Source organism: Bison bison, unplaced genomic scaffold, assembly GCF_000754665.1.
Source record: "Bison bison bison isolate TAMUID 2011002044 unplaced genomic scaffold, Bison_UMD1.0 scf7180017864456, whole genome shotgun sequence".
In the NCBI taxonomy this organism is placed as follows: Eukaryota; Metazoa; Chordata; class Mammalia; order Artiodactyla; family Bovidae; genus Bison; species Bison bison.
In genome coordinates, this window is record NW_011495018.1 from 28,636,794 (window position 1) to 28,649,715 (window position 12,922).

At 40.0% G+C, this 12,922-nt stretch overlaps 1 protein-coding gene across 3 annotated transcripts in view; it reads left to right on the top strand.

Moving 5' to 3' along the window:
- The window catches only part of FBXW4 (F-box and WD repeat domain containing 4), an 85,548-nt gene that overhangs the window by 9,381 nt on the left and 63,245 nt on the right, over positions 1 to 12,922 (top strand). For all 3 annotated transcript variants that reach the window (XM_010859480.1, XM_010859481.1, XM_010859479.1), the window contains exons 2-3: positions 9,254 to 9,349; positions 12,429 to 12,614. In XM_010859480.1, coding sequence (XP_010857782.1) covers positions 9,254 to 9,349; positions 12,429 to 12,614 — 282 coding nt within the window. The remainder of the gene's footprint in view (positions 1 to 9,253; positions 9,350 to 12,428; positions 12,615 to 12,922) is intronic.

Here is a 12,922-nt window from a genome sequence, read left to right on the forward strand (position 1 = left end):
TGTTGGGAGCAGTCCGAAGGGGGTATTATATTTCTTCTGGTAACTCTGCCAAGAATGAGAGGAAATCCACAATCTGTGGGCTTTTTGCGGGGATGGGGATGGGGTGGCAGGTGATGGGACAGGGAAATTAAATTGTTTTATAGTAAATATGTTGAGATACTTTTCCTGGAAAGCTGTTGCACTGAAAGGAAAGTTATTTCCCCTGCTCACTAGCTCTGTAATGGGTTCTTTCTCTGTAGAGAAAGGGAAATAGTCTTCTGCTGGTGCTGCCTTTTCTTTCTTCCCTGTAGATCCAGGGAATCGTCCCTGACCTCCTATGTTTCTTTGAATTTCATTTAGGAAGTCCATGTTGAAAAGGTGAGTCAAGATTCAGATACAGGTGGTGTGTGTGACTAACGGGCCTCCCTCCAGAAGTGAGTTACTAAAGGAGAGCCTCTCTTCATCCCTTATCTTGGCTGCGGTCTGACTTTATCATAATGGCCTAGCAACTGGTGATGTAAAAACATTCTGGGTGGCGTCTGGTTCATGTTCTCTCCATCTCTTCATCCAGGCTGCAGGGGCACCAGCGATTTTGAAGCCTGGCCACTTGGGCTGAGAACCTGTTTTGGTGATTAATATGAAACACAATCACAAGATTAAAAACAATAAAAAAATAACCCTGGGAAGCAGAGCAGTATAATTATTCCTCGCATTTCAGATGGGGAGCCCAGGGAAAAGTCATTGTGATGATATGAGAACCAAGTTCACTTCTGAGTCTGGTAGTGCCTGATTCATGACTCAGAAGATGGCCTGTTCACAAAAAATAGTGGCATGTTTCTTGCTGTTGTTTATTGTTAGAAAGTGCTAGATCAGCCTTTCTGAAAGCTGTATTGTGGGATTCTTAAAAAACTGATTCTGTGATTAAATGAGTATGGGAAATGCTGTGCTCCATATCCCCTCTTTTGAGAGCTCACAATGCCCACTGGTAAGTTAAAGGAAGTCCTGTACAAGAGAGACCTGTTTACTTTTGTTTCAGCATTGTCCAAAATGTTTTGGACATCAAATTCTTCTTTCTCCCGCTTAATATCTTCTAATGTCTTGCATAATACAAACACTGATCAAGTGCCCTGCAAATTTAGATCTTGACCAATAGCAGAAGGAAATGAATGTGAACACGGTCTTAAATCCTAAACCCACATAAAGAATCAGGGTTATGCCCATTGCTTTGGACAACTTTGACATGTGAGTGCCACATTAAGATACTTCATCTGCTCAGATTCCTTTCCTTGAGCCTCTCTAGCATAAGAATTTGGTGGCCTTGGTTGAATTTCTGAAGATGTGGTATTTTGTACATTTTTAGGAAAGGCCTTTGGAGCTTGAAGGTAGTGTGTCTAGGCTCTTGAAAAATCTGTAAGTCTTGTTGAAAGTGTGACTTGCCAAAGGGAGAACTGTACTTTTGAGAACTTGCTTAAGCAGTTCCTAGGCAGTATCTATCAAAATACCTATTATACTAGGAACAAGGTTCTTACCTTTTGTGTCTAAGACATATTTTTGTGTGATAGAACTTTTGATAGTACATTAAAGGATTAAAAGATGAATGTCTTCTTTTAAAAAAGCTGGCTTCAGAAAGTTGAAAAACCTGTCCATTTACTTGCTTTGGTATGTTAATGTCTGAGTAGAACTGTTTACTGCCCTGACCTTGTACTCTTATATCTTTAGAGGTTAAGTTCATGTATATTGCTCTGAACATGCAGTCTTTTTTTTTTTTTGTAGCAAATTGTGTCATAAGCTGTATTGTGGCTCAGCAATTTGTCTGACAGATGTTTTCATAAAAATGTGGATCTTTGGTTGAGTGAAAATAAGGTCTATAAATCATTAAAAAATTTATAGCAGACTTATTTAAGGTTCCTGGTATATCACTGCTCTGAAGCATACTAGTTGAGATCCACTTTTAGAAGTACTGAGAGTTTTAAGACTCAATTTTGTGGAAATTATGACTGTGTTGGACAACTGAGGCATACAGCTATGCAAAGCTAACAATGCCATAGTTTACGGTAGGTTCAGTCTAAGGGTTCACATGAGAGAGAGAAGAATGTTGGAGGAGTCAGGGAAGTAGCGGCTTAAAGCTGGATTTTGAAGAATGAATGGATTTGACTAGGTCCTAAAGTGGGAAGTAAGCATTTGTTGGGGACAAAGGTAGGCTGGTCTGGCAATATAGGAGAAGATATGGGGATAGGAATGTAAAAGAGATATGGCTTGGTGGGAGTTCAGTTGTGGAGTGTGAAGCCCTGGGAGATGAGGTTGAACAAGTATGGGGAGCTGACACTTGGAGGCCTTTCAAGGGATACGTGGGTCCGCTCCATGCTCTCCTTGTGCTCTCTGTCCTGTCGTCGTGCTGGGCATGTTCTCTGTAATCTCACTTCACCTTGGGTCTTGAGGCTGTTCCCTATTCCTGGCCTGAAGGATAAGAGTTTAACACAATATATGGTTTTTCATTGATTTAATTTGAACCTTAATTATAGACCTCTGCTCCTGAGGCCATTGGAGGATTTAGTGTAACATATGTATGAAGGAAGAGTTAGAAGCTTCTTGTCTTGGACTGTTTAAATACTTGTGTATACATTAAAGCGAAAGTCTTAGTCTTGGTAGCAGCACTGGTAGGCACAGGCTGTATGGGGGAAATCTGCTTACCAGTGAGCAAAAAGAGCAAAGAATTGAGAAAATGTTGAATTAAAACTCCAAGCCCCAGGCATCATTTTGCATAGTCCTGTCCCCGCTCCTTAGCCCAGTGCCCCTTGAGATGGCCTTGTTCTGTGCTTGTGGACAGATACCCTCCTCTCCTGAATTCCCAAGGCAGCAAGATGTTATATTTATGGAAATCATGTCAGTCAGCAGCAGGTAGGTAGCATGCATGGTATCAAGGGGAATCAAACTTCCAAGGTGAGCCAGAGAGGGAAATTGATTTGTGATCCAGGAGGTTTCTGATCTCAGAGACTGTGTGGATATGACTTCTCTAGTATACTCACACCTCCCCCCTTCATCCCTCAGCCATTTTTCTTCAAATTCGGTTTATTTGTTTGCTTTTGGTTTGGAGTGTGAATGAGGAGAGGTGAAATGAAAGGGAACTCTAGATAACTGCCTAGATTAATTTCTGTCTCTCTGGACTCACTGTTGCCAAGATTCTAAGGGGCCTGATAGCTTACTGTGGGTGCATGTTATGTTGTTTTTGTTTAAAATAGGTCATGCACCCAGGAATGCAGTCGAACTATAATGGTGACTAAGTGCCGGAAAGCTGAGAGGGAGGGGGGCCAAGTTGAAAAATGAGCCTGAGGCAAGAGAAAAGAGGGCTGGGAAAATGGAAGTTCCACCAGGCCCACGGGCCAGGTTAGAGATTTCTCCATGCATTAACAGCTGCGCCAGAGGTTTATTTACAGGGCACTAATCATTTTGGGGGGAGCACCCCCACTTTACACCACTAACTGTCAAAGGAACAGCCAACCGGAGAGCGTTTCTGGGATGGGAAGCAAGAGTCTCTGCTGAATTGCCAGGGGCACGTGCTCCTGTCTTTTCAATCTCTTTGGATGCCTTGTTCTACCAACTCCCTTTAACTAGGCTGTGATAGGTCCCCACAGGGAGGGAGGGCTACTTGTTTTCAGAGAGAGAAATTTTTTTTTTTATTCTTCCTGATTTTTCAAGTGCTAAAGCCAGTAAGAATATACATATGATTTGGCCACCAACTAGGTAGGGAAATTAACCATCAGGAAGAATCGAACAAACAAAAGGGATTAAAAAAAAAAAAACTGTGTTAAGCTGCTTTTAGCAGAGTGGTACTGTTTCTCACTATTTCTCAAGTGAAAGCCAAGTGGAACATTTTTTTAGAGTTGAAATTTGTTTTGAAGGGCCAGAGCCAAGTACTTTGATTATGTTGTTGTTTGTGGGAGAGGATGCCTGCACCTGCCGCTTGGTAGCAGCTTCTGAAGTTCAACTTTGAAAGTTTCTTGCTGCTGTGATCAGGCCCTCAGGGCAGTGTTTTGTTTGACCTTTAGTAAAGTGTCACCAAATGGCATTTAAGTGACCAGGGAGATGAGAGAAATATTGTCCTTATCCTACTTCAGGAAGTATATTGATTCTTTCCCCTTTATTTCCTTCTTGTATGATCCAGAATATTCAATTTTTGGTTTCACCTTTACCTACTAACTTAGAGCTAAAACTGAGGACCATAAAAGACAGTTAACAGGATGGACCAAAACAATTGAAGTGTTAGTGAAAAAGATTAGACTTGCTGTTAAACTTTATCTCCAAGTCTGTCCCAGATATGAAAGAGGAGATTGTTCATAGCTAACCTCAGTTTTCTAACCATCTAGCAGTAGTGTAGATTGCTATGTAGAGATGTGAGACTGAAGACTGTGTTCACCCAGTGGAAGAATTCAGTAATATATTTTAGCTTTAACATGTGTGTACCCAAATCCTAATCATTCAGCCTGACTTTAAAAGAATAATTTCTAAGAGATGTAATTAAATTAGAAAAATAAATGATTATTAGATTAGCTATAGTGATGTTACCATTTGTCAATATAAACTACTACTGTATATAAAAAATAAATAACCTTTTTCATAGTGATTTGTAACTTATCTGTTATTTTGTGTTAGTTGTCATTTTAAAACATCACAATTGCATGAAATACTGTCCTTATTTCATATGTGCAGAAAATGGACAATAGAAAAATTAGGTAACCAAGGTTGTAAGAGGCAGGACTGGGGCTCGGATAAGTTTCCTACATTTGCATACTGTGCCTGTCTCACAACTTCATTTAATCTATTAGTTAAATGAAACTCAATAAAAAGGTTAAAGGTAAAATGAAAAGACCAAACTATCAACAGTTATGTGATGCATATTAAAAAGAAATACTCACTTCCTAAAACTCCATCTGTTTACCTCTTCTGAGCTATTTATGGATACATAGTTTTATGTAGTGTTTTTATAAATTAGACTTTATTTTAAAATTACCACTATTGTTATAGTAATATCCAAAATGTTTTGCAGTGTTCACATTTGTCATTTCTCATAGCCATATTTATTCTATTGCATTAGTATACCATTTTCCCCCACAGATAGACATTTGGGCTATTTCTAGATTTTAGCTCTTAATATACAGCTATAACTACAAATATCTTTGTAAAAAATATTTTTCTTTTGAATTATTTCTTTGTGAGACAGTGTTGGGAATGCTGGGTCGGAAGCTGTCCTGTAACAACTTTTCTTGACAGAGTTCCCTTCTGGAAGACTGTACTAGCAAGCCACCAGCAATATGTAAACAAACCCAAACCCTTTTATCAAACCAAAGCTAGCATGTGATTTTTCCACTTAATAGATGTGAGGTGGTACTTTATTAATTGTTTTAATGTGCATGTTTGTAAACTCTTATTGTTTCAGGATGTTTCTGCAGTGTTTATCATGTGAACACTGTGTGCCTGTTCTTATCTGCTATTGGATATTGATGACTGGGTATCGGAGACAGGCTGTTATCCTGATAGATTTTTATCAGTCCCCTAAAAGCTTTAGGGATAAAACTTGTACTCATAGCATTAATTGTTAGCCTTCCCCTACTATGTTACTTTCATTTTGTTCTTTTTTTTCCTTCTTTGCAGTATGTAAAATTTAAATACTTAAAAACCTTCTAGTTAAAATCTTTTAAATTTACTCTTTCATTTTGGGAAAATATACATATGATATGAGATGAGAATTTTTGCTGTATTGATATCTATTCAGTTTTATCAAGAGCATTATTATTTTAATGAATGTTTTTATCTTTACCAAAATATTACATTGTAGAAAAATTGGGAAATAACATAAAAACACAAAGAAAAAAGTAAAAACACCCAAAGTTGGCTACCCAAAGTTGACTATTTTAGAGTCTATTCTAGGCATGTATATTTTTCTTCTTTCCTTTCTTTCTAGTAAGGCTGGGAGATGTTATACAAACCCAACAGCCCTAATTAAGTAGTGATTTCTTTCCTTACTTTACTTTGTTGCATATTAAATTCATATCAGTTTGGATCGTTTCTGGCAAAGATTGACATGAAATAATGGATATATAAAAATCAAAATGTCTACATGGAAAAAATACTATGAAGTAAAATAAAATAGTAAATTAGGAAAAGATTGACATCACAGAATATATAAAGAGCCTTTACAAACACACAAGTAAAAGACCATAAGCCTAATTGGAAGAGGAACAAAGAACATAGATGAGCATTTCGTAGAAGAAATGGCTTTCAGACATGACCAGATATATTCAGTCTTAGCCATAATTAGAAAAAATACATGTTTGAACAACAGGGAGGAATCTTTTTTTGCTTCTTAGAATGGCAAAAGATAAAAAGAAATTTTAAAAGTTTTAAAGGAAAGATATACACATCTGAATGCAGAGTTCCAGAGAATAGCAAAGAAAGATAAGAAAGCCTTCCTCAGTGACCAATGCAAAGAAATAGAGGAAAACAATAAAATGGGAAAGACAAGAGATCTCTTCAAGATGTTAAGAGATACCAGGGGAACATTTCATGCAAAGATGGGCACAATAAAGGACAGAAACGGTATGAACCTAACAAAAGCAGAAAATATTAAGAAGTGGCAAGAATACACAGAAAAACTGTACAAAAAAGATCTTAATGACCCATATAACTATGATGGTGTGATCACTCAGCTAGAACCAGGCATCCTGGAATCTGAAGTCAAGTAGACCTTTGAAAGCGTAACTACGAACAAAGCTAGTGGAGGTGATGAAATTCCAGCTGAGCTATTTCAAGCCCTAAAAGATGATGCTGTGAAAGTGCTGCACTGAGTATGCCAGCAAATGTGGAAAACTCAGCAGTGGCCACAGGACTGGAAAAGGTCAGTTTTCATTCCAATCCCAAAGAAAGGCAATGCCAAAGAATGTTCAAACTATCACACAATTGCACTCATCTCACATGCTAGCAAAGTAATGCTCAAAATTCTCCAAGCAAGGCTTCAGTGGTACGTGAGCTGAGAACATCCAGATGTTCAAGCTGGATTTAGAAAAGGCAGAGGAACCAGAGATCAAATTGCCAACATCCATTGGATCATAGAAAAGGCAAGAGAATTCTAGAAAAACATCTACTGCTTTATTGATTATGCCAAAGCCTTTGACTGTGTGGATCACAACAAACTGTGGAAAATTCTGAAAGCGATGGGAATATCAGACCACCTGACCTGCCTCCTGAGAAATCTGTATGCAGGTGAAGAAGCAACAGTTAGAACCGTATGTGGAGCAACAGACTGGTTCCAAATAGGGAAAGTGGTACATCAAGGCTGTATATTGTTACCCTGCTTATTTAACTTCTGTGCAGAGTACATCATGTGAAATGCCGGGCTGGATGAAGCACAAGCTGGAATCAAGATTGCCGGGGGAAATACCAACAGCTTAAGATATGCAGATAACACCACCCTTATAGCAGAAAGCAAAGAGGAACTGAAGAGCCTGTTGATGAAAGTGAAAAAAGAAAGTGAAAAAAATGGGCTTAAAATTCAACATTCAAAAAATGAAGATCATGACATCTGGTCCCATCACTTCAGGCAATTAGATGGGGAAAAAATGGAAGCAGTGACAGACTTTATTTTCTTGGGCTCCAAAATCACTGCAGATGGTGACTATAGCCATAAAATTAAAAGACACTTACTCCTTGGAAGAAAAGCTATGACCAACCTAGACAGCATATTAAAAAGGTCTGTCTAGTCAAAGGTATGGTTTTTCCAGTAGTCATGTATGGATGTGAGAGCTGGACCATAAAGAAGGCTGAGTGCTGAAGAACTGATGCTTTTGAACTGTGGTATTGGACAAGATTCTTGAGAGTCCCTTGGACTGCAAGGAGATCAAACCAGTCAATCCTAAAGGAAATCAGTCCTGAATATTCATTGGAAGAACTGATGCTAAAAAAAAAAAAAAAAAAAGAGAACTGATGCTGAAGCTCCAATGCTTTGGCCTCCTGATTCAAAGAACTGATTCATTGGAAAAGACTCTGATGCTGGGAAAGACTGAAGACAGGAGGAGAAGGGTATGACAAAGGATGAGATGGTTGGATGGCATCACTGATTCAATGGACATGAGTTTGAGCAAGGTCTGGGAGTCGGTGATGGACAGGGAGGCCTGATGTACTGCAGTCCATGGGGTCACAAAGAGTTGGACACAACGAGCGACTGAACTGAAGATCATGAAAAATAAGGAAAGACTGAGAAACTACTGTTAGACCAGAGGAGACTCAGGAGACACAACTAGATACAATGTGGGTACTAGATGGGATCCTGGGAAGATCTGTCCTGTGACTAGTCTTGTGTAAGTCTTCCTGTGAGCATATGTTTTCAGTTCTTTTGAGTAATGGACTGTAGCCTGCCGGGCTTCACTGTCTGTGGAATTCTCTAGGCAAGAATACTGGACTGGGTAGCCATTTCCTTCTCCAGGGTATCTTCCTGACCCAGGGATTGGATCCGAGTATCCTGCATGCAGGCATTCTTTACTATCTGAGCCCCTATGAAAGCCTCAATTGCTAGGTCATAGAGTAGGTGTATGTTTAGATCAATAATAAACTGCCAGACCTTTTCCCAAAGTGGCTGTACCATTGTCATCTCTCACCAAGAATGTAGGAGAGTTCCTTGTTAGACTTCAAAATATATACATATACAAGGATATTTGGGGGGTATAGTCCTCTCAGTCAAATATATGTTTTATGAATACTTTCTCCCAGACTGTGGCTTGTGTATTCATTTTGATGGGCAGAAAATTTTAATTTTGATAAAATCTAATTTGTTGGATATTTCTTTTGTATTATTGCTTTGTGTGTCTTAAGAAACTATTGTCTACTTTGACTCACAGAGCTATTTTTATATTTTTTTCTCTGACAGCTTTATAGTTTTAGATTTTATGTTTAAATCTGTGATCTGTTTTTAATTAATTTTTTTGTATGGTGTGAGGTAGGGATATTTTCCACGTGGCTAGCCAGTGGTGCCAGTCCTTTCTGTTACCCTTGCTCTGTTAGATTGCTTTGGCATCACTATGGACACTGCAGAGCACAGGCTGCTGTTCTCGGCTCTCTTGATTATCCTAATGTGGGAGAGAAGAGTTATCTCTTTCATATCTCCTAACCTCTTCACTTCTATCCAGATATTTTCTGGATGTTCCTGAGTCCTGACTCATAAGCCCAGGGAGTTTTTTGTGGTTGTCAGTGTAGTGACTGGATTATCTCCTCTGTCTGGACATAGGATGGCCAGTGTACCAGTAAAGGAACGAGTGAAGATATCTCAGAACTGGAGGTTGGGGCGCTGCCGAGAGGGGATTCTGCTGAAGTGGAGATGCAGGTAAGTGGCCTCTTGACTCCTTTAAAGCTCCCTGGGACATAAAAGCATACTGGGAATGAAAAATCTAGTCCGAGCTGGAGTATAAATGTGCCTGACTTGGGTGATGAGCCAGTGGTGATTCTTTAAACACCATGAAGGGGGCATCAGAAGGACAACTTTTTTTTTCACATTTGAAAAAAGATTACCCCCCCAAAAATGTACTTTAATTTAACAGAGCCTGTATTTTTATGATTATAAAAATAATAAATGTTTATTGTAGAAATTTGAAAAGAAAAGAAAAAGTTAAAGAAGAAAATAAACTTATCTAAATCCTACCACTCAGAAGTAACCTCTGTTAATACACCTCATCAAAAGAAAGAAATGAAGCCAATACTCCACCTCATCTTGTTTTATAATTTTTTTTTTTTAAATGTTCTACTCTAGGGAGTTATACCTTCCCTCTTGGCTTCCTGTAGTGCTCTCCCTTACTTTTATTAAAAAGCTAAATAGGATCTGAAGGTTTGGATATATATGTTATAGGAGGCAGAGCTTAGGAAAAAATGGCAGGAGATTTAAATAATGGCTTTGGCACTGCTGATGCCACAGATTTTATACCTCACTGATGCTAAATTATTCCAGTTATTATTTGATTACCAAAAAGTACTCCTTGTTAATTGGTTGGAATGGACAGGGAACAGCATGATTCCACATTCCAGTTGACCTGGAGCTCTGCTCATAGGGCCAGGCAGGCTTCTTTATGTGATGAAGAAGTGTCCAGTTTTGCTTGTATCCAACTTCTGCTGCTTTCACTGACACAAGTTCCTGTGAATTATGTGGTAGTGGTGATGGTAAAGAAACTTGGGAAGAAAGATGAACTTGTATGAGAAAGGGCTTTACCTTCTGCTTCCTATTTGCCTTTTGTTGCCAGAAGGAAGAGTTTATTTCTCTATCAAGGTTTTGTTCCTGATGTCTTTTTGGGCTGGTTTCAAGCAGTGTGGCAAATAAATACGCAAAATGGTTACTAGGCTGCCCCGGGATTCTCCACTGTTCACCTGGCATGAACCTGGTTTCTTATTCTGGGCAAATGGCTATTTACCAGATGGCTCTAAACACATGAATTCCAAACCCTTCTGTTTGTTGCCCACTTGAGTATGCCACAAACTTGTGCAAGGGCATGTTGAAGAGGAATGTGCATAATGAATGAGAGTGCAGGCATTTGTACACTATACATGTTCCATATAATATATGCACACACTTGTTAAAATCTCATGTGCAGAAACTAGTTGCTACAAACTCCAAGCTGCATTTAATGGTCCGTCAAGTCAATTTGCAGAACTTTTGTACATTCCCATGACGCTTGTATTAAGGAGTCCGGGGAAGAAACACAGCCCAGTTTGCTCAGACATACTTGGCAGTGGAAGATGGTGTCTCTATAAATGGGGATGAATCATCTGTCCCTATGCTTTGCTTGGGACATGGTAGCTCCAGGACCCTGCTGTGGTGTAGGACAGTCTGTGGGGATGTACCTTGGGAAAGGAGCTTAGTCCCCACCAGAGAGCATGGTGTCTGGCAGAGTCCTCTTTGTTTTTAAGGCTTACTCCATGCCATGGGACTGGTCTGTGGCTTCCAGTGTTTCTTCTTCCTGCCAGATTGTGGTTAGAATCTTTTAACTGTTTGTGGATTTCTCTTATCAGCTTTCTGTGAGAGCCAATCATTTCTCTGTAGTCACTGAACTGTAGTACACTGCTCTGCAGCTGTGTTTTGCCATTGCCACACTTAGCCTCTAGTACAGAAACTTAGATATCCTCTGAGAGGATCTAGGTATTTAATCAGTACATTAGCATCCTTTCCTAAACGGCTTTATTCCTTTCACTTGAAAGTGGCCCCTTTGCTCTAGTAGGACAAGGGAATGGGGCTTCCCTAGGCTCACTCTTCTCTGTTCTCTATCACACCCTAATTGATCTATTGGGAAAAAGGTGTGTATGGGAGTCTTAGAATCTTGAAACTTACCACTTAATCTTCAGATCAGTGAGGACACAGAATGAAAATTATTTCATCTGAGTGGAAGGTTTCTTTTTGCTCTTCCCCACCCCTCAATTATTGCTTTTTTTTGGTGGGGGGTGGGGGGGCGGTGCTCTGTCTACTCAAAAGAAGTCTGTAGGTAGCCAGTAATTCAAGTCTTTAACATTCTCCATTTATTTATTTAGACACCATGGGTAGCTGGGCTTCCCTGGTGGCTCAGACGGTAAAGAATCTTCCTGCAATGCAGGAGACCTGGGTTCCATCTCTGGGTCGGGAAGATCCCTTGGAGAAGAGAATGGCTACCCACTCCAGTATTCTAGCCTGGAGGATTCCAAAGACAGAGGGTCCTGGCAGGCTACAGTCCATGGGGATCACAAAGAGTCAAACACAACTGATCAGCTAACACTTGATTTTCACGTGGGTAGCTAGGGGGATAGTTCCCTGACCAGGGATTGAACCCCGGGGCCTTGGCAGTGAAAGTACCGAGTACTAATCACTGGACCACCAGGGAACTCCCAAGCATTCTCCTTTTGAAAGTGACTATTTAATGGGTCTTTTATTCTGACTTTGCAAAGAAGATAAGTAAGTAAATGAAAGTCGCTCAGTCATGTACAACTCTTTGCAACCCCATGAACTATATACAGTCCATGGAATTCTTCAGGCCAGAATACTGGAATGGGTAGCCTTTCCCTTCTCTAGGGGATCTTCCCAACCCAGGGATCAAACCCAGGTCTCCCACATTGTGGGTGGATTCTTTACCAGCTAAGCCACAAGAGAAGCCAAAAGAAGATAGGGTCACCACAAAGCTTAATCACTCTAGTTTTCTAGGGAGATAATGATAAAGAAGATATTTCTAGGGAAATAGTGATAAAGAAGATAGGGTCACCACAAAGCTTAATCACTCTAGTTTTCTAGGGAAGCCTAAGGGTAGGTGTTAGTTTTGAAGGAGGGGAGTGAGATATAGACTTAGCCTTACAGGTAAAGCTAAGTTGGGGATTGGTCAGCCTTTCTAAAGACTGAAGTTGAATTTTCCTGCTATATCTTGATGATCCTTAAATTTTGTTTTTCGTCTCTGCAGTCAGATGCCCTGGATGCAGCTAGAGGGTGATTCTCTGTACATATCCCAGGCTAATTTCATCCTGGCCTATCAGTTCCGCCCAGATGGTGGCAGCTTGAACCGGAGACCCCTGGGAGTCTTTGCTGGACATGATGAGGACGTTTGCCACTTCGTGCTGGCCAACTCGCATATTATCAGTGCAGGGGGGTAAGTGCTGCAGGCTTCTCCTTCCTTCCTCCTCAATATTCTTCAGAGACCTTCTGCCTGCCTCTGACTTTTCTGTCTCTACTCCAAAAGGATGAGTAGGGAGACTAGAAGAAGGGGTAATGTTTTTTTTTCCATTTAAAGCGGGTACTTAATAGGGTAAGCTGGAAAAGGAAAACAGGAAGAACCTTTAATGAAAAGGGAAGCTGGCTTTGATACTCTCAAGGAGGAGATTTGTTTTGTCTCTCAGCTTTCTTCAGCCCCAAGTGTACTGAAGAAGTAAAGGTATCTAGAAACTCAGCACCTTATTG